Raw genomic sequence first — 20,541 nt, 5'->3', positions numbered from 1 at the left:
CACATGACAGGTATCATGGTTGGTATTTTTGCTACAAATAATGTGCTTGGGCGGAGAGAACCAATGAATAATTGATTATACCAAATTCAGCTGCCTCGGAGACCACCTTTCTGGTTTGGCAATCAACTGATTACTAGGGAGCTCAGAACATTAAGTGAATTTTATTTACAGATTTCTAGTTTTGCAAATAAAGAAAGCCATGGAGGAACTAGAACTTTTTGTCCTAGACTAAAACCCTCATAAACTAACCTCATTATCTCCAAGCAGACAAACGGACTTGAACCAGAGGGCTATGGCTTTTCTCTACCCAAGGTCAAGAAAGGAGGAGGTCATGCCCTGAGTTGGAAAGTCTAGAGATAGTCATAGAGAATCAATTCCACCCACTCCCCTAAAAAGAAGTGAGGTGAAAAGTGCTCATCATCTTTACTGTACCCTATAGAAACATCTATTGGGGCATCATTATCTCTGAACATGCTATAGCCTCTAGTAGAATGTATGCTCCTAGAGAGTAGAAAGTATCTTACTTTTGTATTTGTATCCTAAGTACCTCGAATAGTATATAGACTCAAAGGAATAATTATGTGGCTTTATAGGAGAGGTATCATCAAATAAGAATCAGAGGAAAAAAAATAATTACTAGTGATTGGTGATTCTCTGCTGTTTTGAGCCCCCTGGTAATCATTTGATTGCCAAACCAGAAAGGTGGTCTCCTAGGCAGTTGAGTTTGTTGTAATCAATTATTCATAGGTCTTTCCCTTCCCCCAAACACATTGTTTATAGCAAAAGTGCCAACCATGCTGCATTTTGTGTGGCAAGTGAAAAATGAAGTGTCCGAGGAAACAAAGGTTCAAGCTTTTGAGTATTTTTTGAGTAATTTGATTTATTGCCAATTGCCTAACAAATTGGGACCAGGTTTCTTCTTCAGCTAAGGGCTGGACCCTAAATACAGAAGGAGACAAACTTTTAAAATTGATTAAAAACAATTAATCAAATAAGGAGAATTAATCAAAAGGGAAAATAAAATATTAGGTAATCTGATTTCTAATTGGAGAAAATATTAAGGCCTTTCCAAATTGGGAGGGGGAGAGTGAACAGGTGCAGTTCCCTGAAATCAGAAAAAGAAATCTCCCAATCTTCACAGTGTTTATAAACCATCAAAGAAACATGGAAACGATTACTAATTGATCAGTATGGGGCCAGTTTTCAGATAACACATGAGTTGCTTAAGATTTACAGTCATGAGAAAATTCCTTGCAGATCTTTGGATCTTACTGAGCTTCTGGTCAGCATAACCATCCTAAGGTCCTTAGTTAAGGGTCTCCAATTAGCAGGTAAAGATGGTCCAGTTTCCCAACCATGCAGAGCTAGGTTCAAAAAATACAGCAAGGTTTTTTCCCAGTTTCCATAATTAAATAAGTTTTTCTCACAGGACAGAATTTGGACTAGACCTGTAATTCAATAGAAGGAGAGCTGAACTGGCTCGAGAATTGAGTCACAAGATAGTGTGGTTCACTCAATTCCCACAATTAACCACTTGCTATCCTAATCCCCTCAGTTCCCTCAGTTGCATGCAACAATGATACAGGAGGGAGAAACAGAGTAGAATAAATTCAGTGTCTTAGAGATTCCTCTGACTAGGTATAATTCATTTACTTCCTGCTTGATTCTCTCAGTAAACTGAGTGGTAAGTCAAGGAAGGGAAAATGCTTCAGCTGTTAAGAGGTTTAGAGTATCCTAAAAGGCATCCTTTATCTGCTGTTACTTCTAAATGCTCCTCCTAAATGTCACTTCCAAAATAAATCCAAGGAATTTTTTTTTTTTAGGTGGAGGGAACTTTAACCACTGGGGAGAGCCAGGGAAGTCCTCTTGAGGAATAGACATAGATTGTATGGTCTTTGGAGGAAACTGCAAAATTCTCCTTACTTTTTACTTCTGGAAGCATATTCTTATCCTCTTATTCAGAGGTTACCAAACTTATTTGGCCTACCACCCTCTTTTTGTAAAAAATTATTCAACACCCCCCTGGAAATCTACTTTCATTAACTCTTTAATTTTTTTTTTTTTTTGAAATTTGCATTATTTCCAAAAATATGTACAATATTTTTTGAAAAAAAAGACACATCTTAAATTTAATAATTTATTGTAAATTTGTGGGGTTTTTCCTGCATTGAAATTTTGATGACACAATATTGTGTGATTTAACCAATAGTATCATATTGTAAACAAGTCATTGCACACACACATATTCCTGCCAATGCATACTGGACTTCCTAACAACACGCGACACGCTCGCCTGCCAACACTTAACTTGTTAAGACCTGTCGGCGGACTTGATCACTGATCAGTTATATATAACTTGAATTTTGTATGTTTATTTGGAAAATAATATAATTACTATGACTTTAACTCTGTTACACAACAGATGAAACATGTATGAATGGTTTTTCAAAATTCTCTTCTTTCCTTATGCTTCCCTTGCCCTCTTATTTTTATTCAATGCCACCCAATTGCACCCAAGGCTACTACTGCCCCCCAGATCCTTCTAGCCCAATATCACCCACTTTGGGAATCTATGCTTTTATTGGTCGTACTCCATGGGATATAGTGCTATGTATAACAACTGCTTATTTGTTGTTGTTCTGTCGTTTTTCAATTGTGTCCAACTCTTTGTGAACCCATTTGGGTTTTTTGGGCAAAGCTACTGGAGTGGTTAGCCATTTCCTTCTCCAGTTCATTTTACAGATGACAAAATTGAGGCAAGCAGGATTAAGTGACTTACTCAGGGTCACACAGCTAGGAAGTGTTTGAGGCTAGATTTGAAGAGGGGAAGATGAGTCTTCCTGACTCCTGGCCTGGCACTCTATCCACTGTGTCACCATGTCACTTGTTTATAGAACTATAATACTCAGTATTACATTGCTAGGGTCTTTTTTTATGTAATTTTTCCTGGAATAAGGCTTTGATTATCAATTAGCATCCCTACCCAAGTTAATCCTTTTTCAATCTTTTTGAATCCTCCTGGCTTTCTTGTCAACAAATTTGATAAAGAGGTCATTTATACATCCATAAAAAGTGGTGATTAATGGAACAATGCCAACTTGGAGGTTTGTCTTCAATGGAATATCAGATTTTGTCCTTGAGTCGCTTCTGTTAAACTGTTTAATCAGTTATTTGAATGCTTTTCTTTTTTAAATATGTTTGTGAAACTGAGATTCTGTTTGAATTTTCTTATAATTTTTAAAAATTAGAGTTTGTAGACAGTAAAAGTTTTGTGCTAAATAGGGAAAATATGTAGTTTTTTACTTTGCTACACGTTTAGTGGTCACATATCACCTATTTGGCATGTGTTTAATTAAAATAACTCTTAATTACATGAATGTTTTAATATTTTCAGGGAGTACCAGTTGACTTCTTGTTTTTACATGATGCTAATTCAATAATATCCCTGGTGGAAAATAATGTACCTATCCAAAATAATGAGCCAGTTAAAGAATATGAAGAAGGTGAGATGGAGACTCTTAATCTAGGTAATGCTTGTCATTATTTTTTTCTATCATACTAAAATTTGCCTTGAATCCTATTTATTAATTTTCTGTTTTGAAATATATTCATATTTAGTCCAATGCACCACTTACAGAAATGTCCTTTGAAAAAGTAAGACTTTTAAAGTCAATAGTTATGAAATTACTATACTTTTCACCATAATATTGGTCAGTGACATCCAAACTCAGGATACGTGTTGATTGCCTTGTCCATAAATTTTCAAAAAAACTTAATTGGGCATCACTTCTTTTTGACCTCTGGCTTCTTCCATGGTCTAGAAACTTCTGCTTCTTTGTTGGTAAAGATTTCCACGTACTAGAATGCTCTAATATTTTAATCTTTCAAATAATAATATCTCATGTATATTATACATTGCTTTAAGGTTTACATAGAGCTTTTCATACATTATCTCAATTAATTCTCATTACAGCCCTTTGAAGTAGGTATTATTATCATCGCTCTTTTATTGGTAAGGAAACTGAAGCTTAGAGAGTTTAAGAGTGTTGCCCAGAGTCACACAGCTAGGAAATATCTGAGGTGGAATTTTAACTTGGGTCTTCCTGACTTCTGAGACTCAACCAAAATCATACCTGGATACCACATTGTAGCATGGATATGACCTTGAGGTCTTTTTTTTTTTTAATTAAATTTTATTTTATTTTCAGCTCTGCGTTCTTCTTCTCTCCCCTGCCTGCCCCCCCCCCCCTTCCTCCAACTGAGAAAGCAAGAAAAACAAAAACCCATTATAAACATCCATAGTCAAGCAAAATACATTTCTGCATTGGCCATGACTTAAAAAAGGTCTTAGTTTGTACTTTGAGTCCATTGCCTTTTTATTAGGTGGTAAGTAGCATATTTTATCATGAATACTCTGAAATAATGATTGGTCATTGCAATAGAGTTGCTAGGTCTTTCAAGATTGTTTGTCTTTATAAAAGATTGTTTGTCTTTATAATACAGCTTTTATTATATAAAGTGTTCTCCTGGTTCTGTTCACTTCATTCACATCCTTTATACAAATCTTCCCAGAGTTCTTTGAAACCATACCCTTCATTTCTAATAGCACAATAGTATTAGATCTGGTAGACAGAGTGCCTGAAGAATATGGACAGAGGTTTATAATATTGTGCAGGAGGCAGCAACAAAAAGCCTTCCAAAGAAAAAGAAGAGCAAGAAAGCAAAATGGCTCTCTGGTGAGGCTTTACAAATAGCTGAGGAGGGAAGAAAAATGACACCCCACAACTCCCCTCAAGATCCTGGATTTTCTCACATGAAATTCCTTCTTAGTATCCAGTGCTACTCCCATCTATCCCATTTCTTTTCAAAGGTATGCATATCCAGAGCCAAAATTCAGTCATAAATTTTGCCCCATCAAATCTTAATAACTATGAGGTCAAATTTGTGTTCTTGTTTTAGGACCTTTTATTATTTTATTAAGACTCTTATTTGTTACCTAAAATTTAGGCATTGTATATAGGTGTCTTAAGTCAGCGATTTTACTACTCTGTTCTTGGAATATTTTGTCCTTTGAACTGGTGAGTGTTTCAACTGCTTATTCTTTCTCATTGTGGCTACTTTTTATGGTGTCTAGTTTGTATTACGTAAGTTACTTTCTCCCTCCCTCAGTCTTTCAATTTGAAGCCCATTTGATTAATTGAAAGATACCTGCCAAACACATTCTTACCTGATTTTATTTGATGTACTCCATTCCTGGCCAGATGTCTCTCTTCCCTGTATTTTAAGACATGGTTCAGAAATCCAAATTGCATTTTCACATACCACCTTCTTACCTTGATATTCACTTTCCAATTCAATTTTTCTTTTTCATTCCTTGCCTTCACTAGACAACAGTATTTTGGGGAATGCTTTTTAGACACTTTATTTCTTTTGTCAGTGTCTTTTGTATTGACCTAAAATATCACAAGTGGGTGAGAGTCATCAGGTTTTTTTTTTTAAGTGATTATCTTGTACTAGGCCCCAGAGATAGAATGACAAAAAATAAACACACCCTGCCGTCCAACAGTTTACAGTCTAGTGTATAACATAAAAGAAAATGGGTATTAAAATATTTTTGGTATTTTTACATCACCATTATTTCCAAATATACTGATCTGACCCGAACCACTCACTTGGTTCATTCTTTCCTTGTGAAAAAGGAAAAACACAGCAAAACCAACCAACATGGCATCCAAATCTGATAGCGTATGCCACATTCTGCACCTGCAGACCCTGCACCTTTCCGAAGAAATGAGTGAGGTACATTTCCTCAACTCTTCTCTGAAGCCAAAATTGATCATTGGTTATACAGCACTGGCTTTGCTTTCGTTTGCTTTTCATTGACATTATTTTGGTCACTATACACATTTCCTCCCTGGTTCTGCTGATTCCATTCTGTCCATGCAAGTCTTCCTGTGTTTCGTTGGATTCCTCATAATTGTCATTTCTTACATTGCAACAATATTCCATCACATTCATTCTCACCAGTCTGTCCAGTTACTCCCCAATCCCTGGGTGACTGCCTCCTCCTGACATGCTGGTCTTAGAAGTGAAGACAAAAGACGTTTTGTTCCCTATTATCACTTCTAGACTGTCTCCCTGCCATCATTACTTAGCATCCTTTCCTCCGTTAAGCTTCATACTGTTGTTGCTTGTCCTTCATTCTTGAAGAGGACCATGACATCAGAAAGGTGATACCACAACAGGCAAATTAATTGGATTTAAGTGAGGCAGGGCTGTGCAGAGTCATCAGCCTCACTTCCTCCTTCGGAGCCATCTGGGTTCAGTGGTGAGATAAAGATCAGGATGATCAGGATGACTGGAGATAGCCCCATCGAGAATTATCAGTTTTGATAAATTTTGAAAGGTTCTCTGTTATATCTTAAAACATTAACCAGGAATACAGTAGACCTCAGAATTGTTATCAATTTGACAAATTGATGACTTGAGCAGAGAATCAGAGGCACTGGTTTTTTTTTTTTAATTAAATTTTAAGTTTTAAAATTTTATTAAGCATTTATTTTTTTCCTCTTTTCTCCTACTGGAAAAAAATAAAGAAAAACAAAATCCTTTTAACATATATGCACAGTCAAACAAAACAAATTTCCATATTGGCCATGTCCAAATGTGTTTGTCTAATTCTACATATTAGTCTATCACCTCTCTTTCAGGAAGATGGGTAGTATTCATCGTTAATTGTGGTTGATAATTACGTTGGTCAGAGTTCTCCAGTCTTTCAAAATCATTCATTTTTATAATGTTGTTATACTATACATTTTTCTGGTTCTGCTTAGTTCACTCTGCGTCACTTCACATTGGTGTCCCCAGATTTCTCTGATACTTTCTTTGATAATTAGTTTCTAGTTCTTTATTATTCCAAAATGAGCTATTATAAATATTTTATACATCTTTTCCCTCTTTCTTTGATTTCTTTGTGGTAGATATCTAAGTAGTATCACTACTTTTCATTTTTTCCTCAGGTTTTTATTAGATGACTTCTCACCTGATAATTTCTATGTCCAGGTCTTTATTATGTCATTATTTGGAGAACAACCAGCTGCTTCCTTTTCAAAGTACCCAATTCTCCCTTCTTCTGGAAGAGCCTCAAATCTCTTTTTAACACTAAGTATTCAACCAGTTCTGTCCATCTACTCTACCAATTTGCTTTAACCTCTTCTCTCAATTTGTGCTATTTACCTTCTTTATTTACTTTGCCCACTACTTTCTTCTTTTCCTTTTCCTTAAGTCTTTTTCCTTGAGTATTTCTTTCCATTTGTCCTTGACAATCCCTGAACCTGTTCTTCTTATAAAGTCAGAAATTGACTAGACTTAGAGATTGTTTTTTAAATATTTCCTCTGTTTCAGATTTATCCGTATTTCTCCTCCCCAAAAGTCTTTTTCTACTTCACAAGTCCAGAACACAGGATTTCCTTATTTTTCAACTCAATTCCTTTTCTTTCTTTACCCCCAAATTTTCTCTCACAGAAGCTGGGACAAAGATGTAAGGACCATGAGTACTGGGATCCTAGAGTTTCCAAAGAATTTAAGTTGAGGATTACTTAAGGAACAATAAAGAATGATATGGGGGCAGCTAGGTGGCGCAGTGGATAGAGCACTGGCCCTGAAGTCAAGAGGACCTGAGTTCAAATCTGGCCTCAGACCAAACATTTGACACTTACTAGCTGTGTGACCCTGGGCAAATCACTTAGCCCCAATTGCCTAAAAAAAAACAAAAAACAAAAAAAAAAATCATATGGTGGATGTGAGCAGACTACTGTATATTATACATGGAGAATTATGCAAAAGTAGTATAAAGGATGTCATCAGAGACCATAATAACTAGAAAAAATCATGGGCTAATAAAGCAACAAGTGAACTGCTCACATGCTCCACAGGCATCTATGCAGCATGAAGAGAATTTGAGAAAACCTCCATCACATTGAGTGGATCCCTGTGATGAATTCACAGGAGGACATCGCTGAGTACTACACAGGCTGGATAGGCTTGACTGTATTGTTAGAGGGAATACCCACTCTGATAAGACAACACATTCATAAGAGCCTTAATCTTTTGATATTGAATTAGAAAAATTCCATTTGTGCATACATGTAGAGTAAATGATTAAAGGTTTTGTACTGAAATGATTTCAACCTTACCTCAATCTTTTTTTTTTTTAACATGTGTTTTTACTTACCTCAATTTTATATAAGTGAGAAGCATAGTTAGCTGGTATGGAGGCTTACCTCCCTATGAAATATGAGTTTGCCAGTGGGTCACTTTTAGCAAGTTAACCTCTCTCTGTGGGATGAAATAAACACTGATTAGGGTGCCTGATGCTATTGCTTAAAACTGGTCGATTGGTTGTTGTCTTTCATTTTCAAGAGGACCAAATGACATCACTATGTAGGAGTCAAGTTGCAGTATATTCAATTGTAGCTGATCAGACCAATAGGAGCTCAGAAGGCTCTACCAAAGGTTGGGCACAAATAGTCCACATGAACATTTGGAGTGGAGATATCTCTTTGCACATCTCATGTTTCTTTAGAACTACTGCAATTTTGCTTCACTCACAAAGCACAGCACCTTCTTTGTTGTGGTCCTTCTCTTCTGGGTGGTCCTTTGCCAGTATCTCCTATGTGGCTTGCAATCAATTCTGAAGTTCTTCAAAAAAAAACTCGAGAGTGTCTTTATATTGCTTCTTCTGACCTCCATGTGAGCACTTGCCTTGTGTGATTTGTCCATAAAATAGTCTTTTAGACAATCTTATGTTTGGCATTTAAACAATTGGAATTGTGCTCTCTGCAGTAGAGTTTGAATGCTTGGCAGTTTAGCTTGAGGAATGACCTCAGTCCTTATCTTGCCAGGTGATCTTCAGAATTTTCCTAAGACAATTCAGATGAGTAAATGCAGTGCTATACAGTAAATCTCTGAAAGCTGCCCATTCCTTTTCTGCTCCACTGTGACCAGCCATGTGTTGGTTCAGGTTTCCCTCCAAGGTAGTAAAGAACTGTTCCGGTTTAAAGAAGTACTCTAATCTGTTGACATCTAAGTCTTCTGGTAGTCACCTTGGGGCTGCTTTTATTGAATGTGAATATTTAGCTTGGAGGGAATATCTGTGATCAGTTCCCCACTCTGTACCATACATTGCCTTTGTCACTCTCACATCCTGTCTGTCTCTTCTTCTTGCAGTCAATGCCAATGTTTGCTGCAAGTGTGCATCCACCAAGTTTTATTGTGTTGAGGCAAATGGAAGATAGTGTTGGTGATGAGATGATCATGAGATACACAGTTCTTCAGTAGTAAGTGACTATTGTCGTTGCTATTTCCAACTCCATTCCTCCCAAGGACTTCCTGCTATGTCTGGTAGTCTTGCGTAAAGTCAACCAGAATTATAAACTTGTCCTCTTTCACACATTGATGATGAGGATCTTCAGGTCTTCATAAAATTTTTCTTTGACTTCATCAGGATTCATTATAGTGAGAACATGCTTACTGATGATGGTGGCTTGGTGCTTTCCAGGAAGTAGCAATTGCAGTGCCATGAGCCTGTTGTTCAGTCCTTTTGGGAGTCATACAAGCTTCTTGATTGGATTAGTTTTTATTGTGAAATCTATGCCAGCTTCATGATACTCCCTATCATTGTGGCTGCTCTAGGAAAAAGTGTATCCAGCTCTGACTTCAGTAACCTGGCCTTCATTTGCCAGCCTTGTTTCACTCAGAGCTACTGTTTAGATACTATACCTGCTTAATTCTTTTGCTACAAGAGCTGTTCATCTTTCAGGTCTGCTGGTTTTCTTGTTGTCTGTGTATGCACCTTCCACATACTGATGGTGAGTGGAATCGTCTTCATAAAAGTTTTTATACTTTTTTTGTATTTTGACTAAAGAGTGGGATCCCCATCTGCTGCAGTGAGCAAGCCAAGGTTGAGTGAGGCAAACGATTTTTTAGGGTACCTTTTCTAACTCTTTACTCACACCAGGAGGTGAGCAGTGCGGTCTTTCAAAAAGACTGCTCAGATACCATAGGGGCTGGCAGATCTCACTGCTACTTCAGTCCAGTGAGAAGACAACCCTATGACCATAGGATATGTGCAGGGTTGTTACTATAACTCTAAGTGTGTCCTCACCTGCTACTTCGTGACTTGTCTATTGCCATAGAAGTTTGAGTTAGTAAAAATGGTAAAACAGTGTGGGTAATGTCTTTTGATTTGTGCATAAATTGTATTTAAGTGAGGCAGAGTTGCATTAAGTTTTTGGCCTTGCTTTCTCTTCAAAGTCATTGGAGTCCAGGGGCAAGACAAAGTCAAGATGACTAGTGATGGTTGAGGATACAGTGGATAATTTTGGCATCTTCAGTGTCTAACCAAACTCTAAGCACAATACAGTGCCTCCTTCAGCTGCCTTCATAGCCATTGGAACAAATTGTTCTGATCTGCCTGTTCCACTGGGGGAAGTCTTCAAATGCTTGGGATAGACACCCCACTAACTCCTCAAAGGGTTTGAGCCCTCTTGATTACCCTCAACCTGGTTTAGCACATTTGCTGAAATGGTTTACTGGGGTGTGGCCACTGCACATGCTACAACTTCTGGATAGAAAGAGATTACAGAGGACACTGTGTTAGCACTGGGCACAGTACTGGGAGCTGTTTGGCAACTCTGTCATCAGTTTCCACTTCTGGTTCACAGTTCAAGGACAGAGACATTGGTCAAGAGACAGCAGGGACCCCGAGGAACAGTATCACTACCACTCCCAAGGGAACATGGGCCCTAAGGAGTAGTAATCAGTTGTAATCCCAAGAGATGAGTGGTCCTTCTTGGGTAAGGACCAGAATGCAAATCAGGAGAGCAGTGACATACTTCTTCCCAGATCATACCACCTCAGAAGAATTAGCTCTAAAAAATAGCAGTGCAAGAAAGCCTGAAGCTTAAGACTGTGTTCTTTCCTGCACACCCCCCCTCACCCCAAACACATACATCAGGAATGGAGCCCAACTTTAACATAAATTGAAAGCCAAGAAATAGGTTGAAAAAATGAGTAAACAGCAACAAAAAAATCAAACCATAAAAATCAACAATGGTGACAAGGAAGAACAAGACACAAACCCAGAAGAAGACAGTTAAGTCAAAAATAAGTAGAGCCTCAAAGAAAAATGTGAATTGGAGACAAGCCCAACAAGAATTTCTGGAAGAGAGAGTTAAAAAAAAATGATTTTTTGAAATCAACTTAAAGTAAAAGTGGTAGAGAGAAAATTAGCTTAAGAAAGGACAGCAAGAAAGGAAAATTATGAAAAGACAATAGCTTGATAAACGTGGCACAAAAATATTGAAAAAAATAACACCTTAAAAACAGAATTGGCCAAATGGAAATAGAGGTACAAAATCTCACTGAAAAAATAATTCCTTAAAAAATTAGAGTTGTGTAAGTGTAATGTAATGACTGTGAGACATTAAGAAATAATAAAGTCAAAAGAATGAAAAAAAAGCAGAAAATGTGAACTATCTCATCAGAAAAACAACTGACCTGGAAAATGGATGGAGCAGAGCTAATTTAAACCTGAAAGCTATGATCAAAGAAAGAACCTAGATTAATTTCATATTTCAAGAAATTATAAAGGAAAACTTCTGTAACATCCTAGAACCAGAGGGTAAAATAGATATTGAAAGAATCCACCAATTTCTACTTGAGGGAGATCCCAAAATGAAAACTCCCAACCAGATTCCAAAACTTTCAGGTCAAAGGGAAAATACTTAAAGCAGCCCAGAAACAAACAATTAAAATATTGTGGAGCCATAGTCAGGATCACACAACGTTTAGCAGCTTCCACATCAAAGAAGAAGAGGGCTTTTGAAATATGACATTCTGGAAGGTAAAGGAGTTAGGATTACAACCAAGATTATCCTACACAACAAAATTGAATATAAGCCTTTAACGGAAAAAAAAAAATTAACATTTCCTGAAATAGAGGACTTTCAAGCATTCCTTAATAGGAATAATCTTATTAGAAAATCTGATTTTCAGTTGCTCATGGGTAGGCAGAGCTAATACAATAAAAATTACAATTCTATATAAATTAATTTACTTATTCAGTTCCATACCAATCAAACTACCAAAAATTATTTTATAGAGTCAGAAAAAAGAATACCAAATTAATCTGTAAGAACAAAACGTCCAGAATATCAGGGGAATTAGTGAAAAGAAATGCAAGAGAAGGTGGCCTAGTCATACCAGATCTTAAGTTGTATTCTAAAGCAGCAATCTGCAAAATTGCTTGGTACTGGCTAAGAAATAGAGTGTTGGATCAGTGGAATAGGTTAGGCATACAAGACACAGTAGTCATTGACTAAAGCAATCTACTGTTTGATAAACCCAAAGACTCTAGCTTCTGGGATAAGAACTCACTATTTAGCAAAAAACTGCTGAGAAAACTGGAAAATAGTATGGCAGAAGCTAGGAATGGACCAACATCTTACACTGTATACCAACATAAAGTCAAAAGGGGTACCTTATTTTGATATAAAGGCTGATACTATAAGTAAACTAGAAGAACAAGAAATAGTTTACCTGTAAGATTTATGGAGAATGGAAGAATTTATGAATAAGAGATAGAGAACATTATGAAATGCAAAATGGATAATTTTAATTACATTAAATTAAAAAGTTTTTGCACAAACAAAGCCAATGTATCCAAGATTAGAAGGGAAGCAGAAAGCTGGGAGAGAATTTTTATAACCAGTATCTCTGATAAAGGCCTCATTTCTAAAATATATAGAGAACTGAGTCAAATTTATAAAAAATACAAGTCATTCCCTAATTGATAAATGGTCAAAGGATATGAACAGGCAGTTTTCAGATGAAGAAATTAGAACTATCTATAGTCATATGGAAAAATGCTCTAAATTGCTATTGATTAGAGAAATACAAATCAAAACAATCCACATCACACCTATCAGATTGGCTAATGTGAGAAAACAGGAAAATGATAAATGTTGGGTAAGATGTGGGAAAATTGGAGTACTAATGCATTGTTGATGGAGTTGTGAACTGATCTAACCATTCTGGAGAACAATTTGGAACTGTGCCCAAAGGTCTATAAAACTGTGCATACCCTTTGACTCAGTAATACTGCTTCTAGGTCTGTATCCCAAAGAGATCATAAAACAGGGAAGAGGACCCACATGTACAAAAATATTTACAGCAGCTCTTTTTGTGGTGGCCAAAAACTGGAAACTGAAGGGATGCCCATCAATTGGGGAATGGCTGAACAAGTTGTGGTACATGAATGTATTGGAATACTATTGTTACCCAAGAAATAATGAGCAGGCAGACTTCATAAAAATATGGAAAAACTTGCGTGAACTGATGCTGAGAGAAGTGAGCAGAACCAGGAGAACATTGTACACAATAACAGCCATGTTGTACAATGACTAACTTTGATAGACTTAGTTCTTCTCAGCGATGCAAGGATCTAAGAAAACTCTAAAAGACTCATGATGGAAAAAGCTATCCACATCCAGAAAAAGAACTATGGAGTCTGAATGCAGATTGAAACATACTATTTGCACTCTTTCTCTCTCTCTTTCTTTTTGTTTCTTCTTTCTTGTGGTTCTTCCCATTGGTTCTAATTCTTCTTTACAACATGACTGATGTGAAAATATGTTTAATATGAATGTATGTGTAGAACCTGTATCAAATTGCACGCCATCTTGGGGATGAGGAAGGGGGAGAAAATTTAGAACTCAAAATCTTAGAAGTGAATGTTGAAAGCTAAAAGTAAATAAATAAATAAAAAGAAAATCTGATTTTCAAATGTAAGATTCATGAGAAGCATAAAAAAGGTAAACAGGAAAGAGAAATCATAAGGGACTCAGATTAAATGGTTTGTATTCCTATATGGGAAGAATATGTGTACATATATATGTATTCATATGTGTGTGTATATATACATATATATGTATGTACGTATAAAATTCCTAAGAACTTCATCATTCTTAGGGCAGTTAGAAGGATTCTACATAGACTGAGGGCATCGGAGTGAGTCTATTATGTTCAAATGATGCAAAAAAAAATGAAAGGGTAAGAAAGAAGGATTTCCTAGGGTAAGGAAGAAGAGAGATGAAGAATGGAGAAAATTCTCTCACATAAAAGGCATTCAAGGAAGAACTTTTAAAGTGGAAGGGAAAATGGTTCAAAGAGGGAAATAAATGCACACAGACATATATGTGTATATATATGTGTGTGTGTGCTTATGTATATGTATAAATGCAAATATTTACATATTTGCACATATATGTATGTATGCATATATATGTATAGATGTATTTGGACCACTCGGTAACACAATGGATAGTGTGCTGGACTTGGAGTCAGGAAGGCCTGAGTTCACATCCAGCTTCAAACACTTACTAGTATGGGACCTTGGGCAAGTCATAACCCTGTTTACCTTAGTTTCCTTATCTATAAAATGAGCTAGAATTTTACCATTCCAGACTGGAATGGCAAACCACTCTAGTATCTTTGCCAACAAAACTTCAAATGGCATCACAAAGAGTTGAACATGACTGAAAATGACTGAACAACAAAATACGTATTTTGTGTGTGTGATATATATGTATGTACACAATAGTACATAATATATACATATATAATGTACATATAATATACATATATCATACACACAAACACTCAATTGGGTATAAAAAATATCATACCCAACAGAGAAGTAGGAGGGGAACAGGATAAGAGAACGGGGGGCAAGATTATTAAAGGAAGGCAGTGGACGGAAGCAAAAAAAGACTTTAGAGGTGCAGCAGGATAAAAAGAAAGAGAGATTGACAAATACAAAAAATCAGTTTGGAAGGAAATACAGTTTTTCATCATAACTGTGGATGTGAATAGAATAAATTCACCCATAAAATAAAAGTGGATAGAAGAATGAATTAGAAACCAAAATCCAACAAGATGTTGTTTCTTACAAAAAACACATTTGAAACAGAGAGACACAAACAGAATTAAAGTAAGGGACTGGAATGGATTAGATTATGCCTTAACTGAAATAAAAAAGGCAGGGATAGCGATCGTGATCTCAGACAAAGCCAGAGCAAAAATAGACCTAATTAAAAGAGATAATCAAGAGGGGCAGTGGATGGAGCACTGGCCCTAAAGTCAGGAGGACCTGAGTTCAAATTCAGCCTCAGACCAAACACTTGATACTTAGTAGCTGTGTGATCCTGGGCAAGTCACTCAACCCCAATTGCCTAAAAAGGAAAAAAAAAAAAAGATAATCAGGGAAACTATATTTTGTTAAAAGGCACCATAAATAATGAAATAACATCAATACTAAACATATATACACCAAATGGAATAGCATGGCAGAACTGTACTATTGTGAGTCTTCAACTTTTTCCTCTCCAAGCTAGATAAATCTAACTAAAATAAGCAAGATAGTACTTAAGGAGATGAATAGAACCTTAGAAAAGTTATACATAATTTTGTTGTTCAGTCTTTTCAGCCACGTCTGACTGTTAGTGACCCCATTTGGGCTTTTCTTGGCAAAGATATTGGAGTGGTTTGCCATTTCCTTCTCCAGCTCATTTTACATATGAGAAAACTAAGGCAAACAGGGTTAAGTGACTTACCCAGGATCACTCAGCTAGTAAGGATCTTAGGCTGGATTTATTATTTTTTTTTTTTGCTTGTTCAGGCATTATTTGACTGACCAGAGACATGAAAGAGGGCCACGCCTCCAAAGAAGAAATCAACTGGCTTCCATTTGCCCTTGGCAAAGTTCTGCCTACTTGAGCCCAGGTCCCGAGGACTTGGCACCACTGTCCCAGAGAGAAACGTCTGGGCCAAGTCTCAGGGTACAAAGGAGTGTGACATTCTGAGGGTCCCCCACAGGAAGCCCTTCCTCCCTGCCTCACCACGGCCCCTGAAGCCCTTCCCTTTCTAGTTCACAAAATAAACAGCTTTTCTGTCTGAGGTGTCTGGGCCACAGGGGCCTCCCCCAAGGCTAGGGTCTCTAGTTGCCTCATTCCTTGGCACTGTGGGGGTGGGGTCACAAGGCAGTTCTTCCATCTCCCCCCACCCCCTTTCAGAAAGGGTCTTCACAAACAGGGAGACCAGCTTTGGACTTTAACCCTGAGGTAGTTGTCCGTGGGTCCTTTCCAAGTATACCTGAAACGTAAAGATGTCAATCCCGAGTGGTTCTGTGCACAGAGGCCCCACCCTGCCCCACCCCTCTGGTCTCTCCGGGGGCTTCCCTCAGGTGTCAGTGTCTGAGTGGGGGTGCTGGGGCCGGCACTGGCTGCTTAGAGGCTGGTTTCCAGGTGCAGGTCTCGGGGGTCTGTGGGATCTCAGGACCCTCCAAAGTCATCTGGATCTGACTGCCGTATTCTTTTGGGAGCATCGAGGCTGTACTCTCCCAGCTTCCTCTTGGCACAGTCCTGGCTGGCGTTTCCTAATAGTGTTGTACTGTCCACTTGGTCAGCATCTGGACTGCGCTGTTTGCAGATCTGGGCAGCAAGGTCTCGCACATACTCTGGAAAGTAGTCAAAGCAATCCCTGTAGGAGACAACTTTGATGCCATGCAGAAGCATATCAGCCTGGTGTTTGAAGAAATGGTCCTCGTTCTCCTTGAGCACCACCATGAAGTGCTCCAAATCTACCTTGTCCTGCACAGAGTACAGGAAAAGGGCCTGGAATATCTGGTCCCTCAGCATCTCGCCGCAGCCCACAAGCAGAAAGGACTTGATGCGGTACAGGTTCTGCAGAACTTCCATTACTTCTGGGTCCTGGGTCACGTTTTTATATCCTGAAGGGTCCAAGACCATGCCACAGGGATCTGTGTATAAACTGTGAATGTGAAGGACTCCGTATTTCATGTGCACTTTGGCCCACTGCAGAACCTTGGTCTTATCTTTCAAATCTAAGGATTCCATTGGCTTGTTCTGCTGCTGGCCAAAGATCTCCAGCAGGTTGTCATAGTTGGTGGTGAGGACCATGGTTCCCCGCTCCATCAGGCTGAGGATAGACTGGAGCACTGCCGGGTTCTGGATGCGCTGCTCCAGATCATCAAAGACTTCCATTAGACAGTCCTGGAAGAAGTTGGGCTTGGTGTCCCCCGTGCGCGGCGACATCTTTCAGATCAGGTCGTGAGCGACCACAAGCAGGTCTCAGTCTTTCATCACTTTCTTCCAGAATTCCGCGACATCTCCCAGATGCAGGACCTCCAGCTGCTCAGCCTCTTCCAGGACTGCTTCGATGCAGGTCCTCCAGGAGCAGAGGGCCCGGATGGCAGGGGCCACTGTGGCATTGACGCCTGTCCCAATGACCAGCAGGAGGTCACGGGGTTGCTTCCTTATTAGACTTTTTAAAAACTTCCTGGATTTCTGCTCACTTCTATTGGGTGTCTTTTCTACTGAATCCATCTGTAAATCCGGGATGGATGGTCGCAGGGCCCTGGGGTAGGGGCCCGGCCAGCGGCCCCCTCTGCACCTGAGGCGGTGGGGGCGGGGGCAGCTCCTCCTCCTCCTCCTCCTTCTGCTGGGGTCAGCGATCCAGGCCCCACATCTGCCACCTCAGGCAGGGGGATGGGGAGCCTTAGGCTGGATTTAAACTAAGGTCTTCCTGACTCTAGGCCCATGTTGGGAAATGACATGTGTCCTCTCTGAATGCTATCATCATTAGAGGTTATAAAGAGAATTTAATTAGAAAGGTGTCCTGGGAGTGATTCTGTTTTGTTGTGATGATCTTAAGAGAACAGTGGATAGGAAGGAAGAGGAATACACTGGTAAGAGAAAGGAAGAATGTGGAAAATAATTACACCTAATCAGAATGCACAAGTAACTGTATATCAAATAAGGAGTGGTGTGGGAGGAAGCTGTTGGCCCTTGAATCTCAATCTCATCTGAAATGGTCAAAGGAGAGAAGACTACACACTGAGATAAAATTCATTCAGTAAGTAAAAAGGGAAATGATAAAAGGGAAAATTAGAGTGAAGGTTAATTAAGAAAGAGATTAGTTCTAAGCAAAACAAACGAAAGACATACGAAGATATTTCTAGTTCTTTTGATTTGGCAAACAATGGGACTCTGAGTGCTCATAAATTAGGGGATGGATGAAAACATTATGATATACAAATGTAATGCAGTTCTCTTGTGTTATAAAAAAATGAATGGTTTCAGAGAAACCTTGGAAGACTTACATGAACTCATGCATTGAAGTAAACAGAATCAGATGAATGATTTATATAATAGCAACAGTGTGATAAAGAGAAACAGCTTTGAAAGCATTAGGAACTTTTATCAGCATAAGGATTAACCACAACTCTGGAGGAGTAATAATGAAATCTCCTGATAGAGAGGTGTATTCAATGCAGAATGAGGTTTGTTTGGCTGGGCATGACCTATGTAGAAATGTTTTCTTTGACTATGCATATGTGTAACAAGGTTTTTTTTTCTTTCATTCTTCATTGGAAAGAAGTTGGGATTATAGAGAGAGGGAGACGATGGATGTGTGCTGGTTGAAAAACAAAATATTTAAAAATATGTACTAGCTCTCTTAAGAAAATTGAATTGGAACAGAAAGGAATATACAGTTTTCTTAGCTGTACATAGCACTTTCACAAAAATTGGCCACGTATCAGGGCATAAAAACCATAACCACATGCAGAAAAGCAGAAATATTTAATGCACCTATTAATTGGAAACTAAAGAATTGAATCCTTGTTAATTATTTTAACTATTTTTTTGATTGATTCTCTAGTATTCTCTAAGTATACTATCATATTGTCTGCAAAGAGTGATAGTTTTGTTTCCTCATTGCTTATTCTAATTCCTTCATTTCTTTTTCTTCTCTTATTGCTATTGCTAGCATTTCTAATATGCTGTTAAAAAATAATGATGATAATGGGCATCCTTACTTCACTCCTGATCTTACTGGGAAGGCTTCTAGTTTATCCCCATTACAGATAAAGCTTGCTTATGGTTTTAGATAGATACTACTTTAGATTTTGAGGAAAGCTCCATGGATTCCTATGCTTTCTAGTGTTTTCAGTAGGAATAGGTGTTTTGTCAAAAGCTTTTTCTGCATCTGTTGAGGTAATCATATGATATTTGTTGCTTATACTGATAGTTTTCCTAATATTGAACCAGCCATGCATTCCTAGTATAAATCCTATGTAGTCATAGTATATGATCTTTGTGATATATTGCTGTAATATCCTTGCTAGTATTTTATTTAAAATTTTTATATCAGTGTTTATTAGGGAAATTGGTTTATGGTTCTTTTTTCTGTTTTTGATCTTCCTTATTTAGGTATCAGCACCATGTTTGTGTCTTAAAAGGAATTTGGTAGGACTCTTTCTTTATCTATTTTTCTAAATAGTGTATATAGTATTAGAATTAATTGTTCTTTAAATGTTTGGTAGAATTCACTTGAGAATGCATCTGGTCCTGAGGATTTTTTCTTAGAGAGCTCATTTATGCCTTGTTAAATTTCTTTTTGCTAACATAGGGTCATTTAAGTATTCTATTTCCTTTTCTGTTAATCTGGGCAATTATATTTTTGTAAATATTCATCCATTTCACTTCGATTGTCTGATTCGTTGCATATAATTGGACAAAAGGGCTCCTAATTATTGCTTTAATTTCCTCTTCATTGTTGGTCCTTTCATCCTTTTCATTTTTGATACTGGTAATTTGGTTTTATTTTCTTTTTTTTTATAAGATTAACCAATGGTTTACCTATTTTTTTCTTAAAACTAGCTCCTAGTTTTATTTATTAGTTAAATGACTTTCTTACTTACAATTTTATTAATCTCTCCTTTGATTCTCGGCATTTCTAATTTGATGTTTAATCAGAGATTTTTAATTTGTTTGTTTTCTAGTTCTTTTAGTTGCATACCCAATTCATTGTTTTGCTCTTTCTCTGTTTTATTGATGCAAACGTTTAGAGATATAGATTTTCTCCTAACTACTGCTTTGGCTGCATCCCATAAATTTTAGTATATTGTCTCATTGTTATTCTCTTTAAGAAAATCGATTCCTTTTTCTAAGATAGGGTTATTCAAGTATTGTATTTCCTTCTCTTTAAATTTGGGCATTTTATATTTTTGTAAATATTCATTTATTTCATTTAGTTAGAGTTTTATTAGCCTATAGTTAGGCAAAATAGCTCCTAATAACTACTTTAATTTCATCTTCATTAGTTGTATACTCACCCCTTTCCTTTTTGATACCAGCAATTTTCTTATAAATCAAAATAGTCAATGATTTATGTGATTTTTTTTTCACAAACTCAGCTTCTAATCTTATTGATTAGTTCAGTGGTTCTGTTAGTTTCAATTTTATTAATATCTCCTTTGATTTTTAGGATTTATATTTTAGTGTTCAATTGGGAATTTTTCATTTTTTATTTTTCTAGTTTATTTTAGTTGTGTACCCAATTCATTGATATACTTTCTCTTTTATTAATGTATTTAGAGATATATTTTTCCCCTAAGTA

General features: G+C 37.3%; 1 protein-coding gene and 1 pseudogene across 8 annotated transcripts in view; one reads left to right on the top strand and one right to left on the bottom strand.

Moving 5' to 3' along the window:
- The window catches only part of TXNDC16 (thioredoxin domain containing 16), a 136,821-nt gene that overhangs the window by 77,352 nt on the left and 38,928 nt on the right, over positions 1-20,541 (top strand). For 7 of the 8 annotated variants that reach the window (XM_027841658.1, XM_027841663.1, XM_027841672.1 and 4 more), the window contains one exon: positions 3,395-3,527. In XM_027841658.1, coding sequence (XP_027697459.1) covers positions 3,395-3,527 — 133 coding nt within the window. The remainder of the gene's footprint in view (positions 1-3,394; positions 3,528-20,541) is intronic. The other variant, XM_027841668.1, reaches the window with a different exon arrangement.
- LOC114027603 lies at positions 16,293-17,607 on the bottom strand (annotated as a pseudogene).

Source organism: Vombatus ursinus, unplaced genomic scaffold, assembly GCF_900497805.2.
Source record: "Vombatus ursinus unplaced genomic scaffold, bare-nosed wombat genome assembly UNPS02004746.1, whole genome shotgun sequence".
Classification (NCBI taxonomy): domain Eukaryota; kingdom Metazoa; phylum Chordata; class Mammalia; order Diprotodontia; family Vombatidae; genus Vombatus; species Vombatus ursinus.
This window is presented reverse-complemented; position numbering and strand designations above follow the sequence as displayed.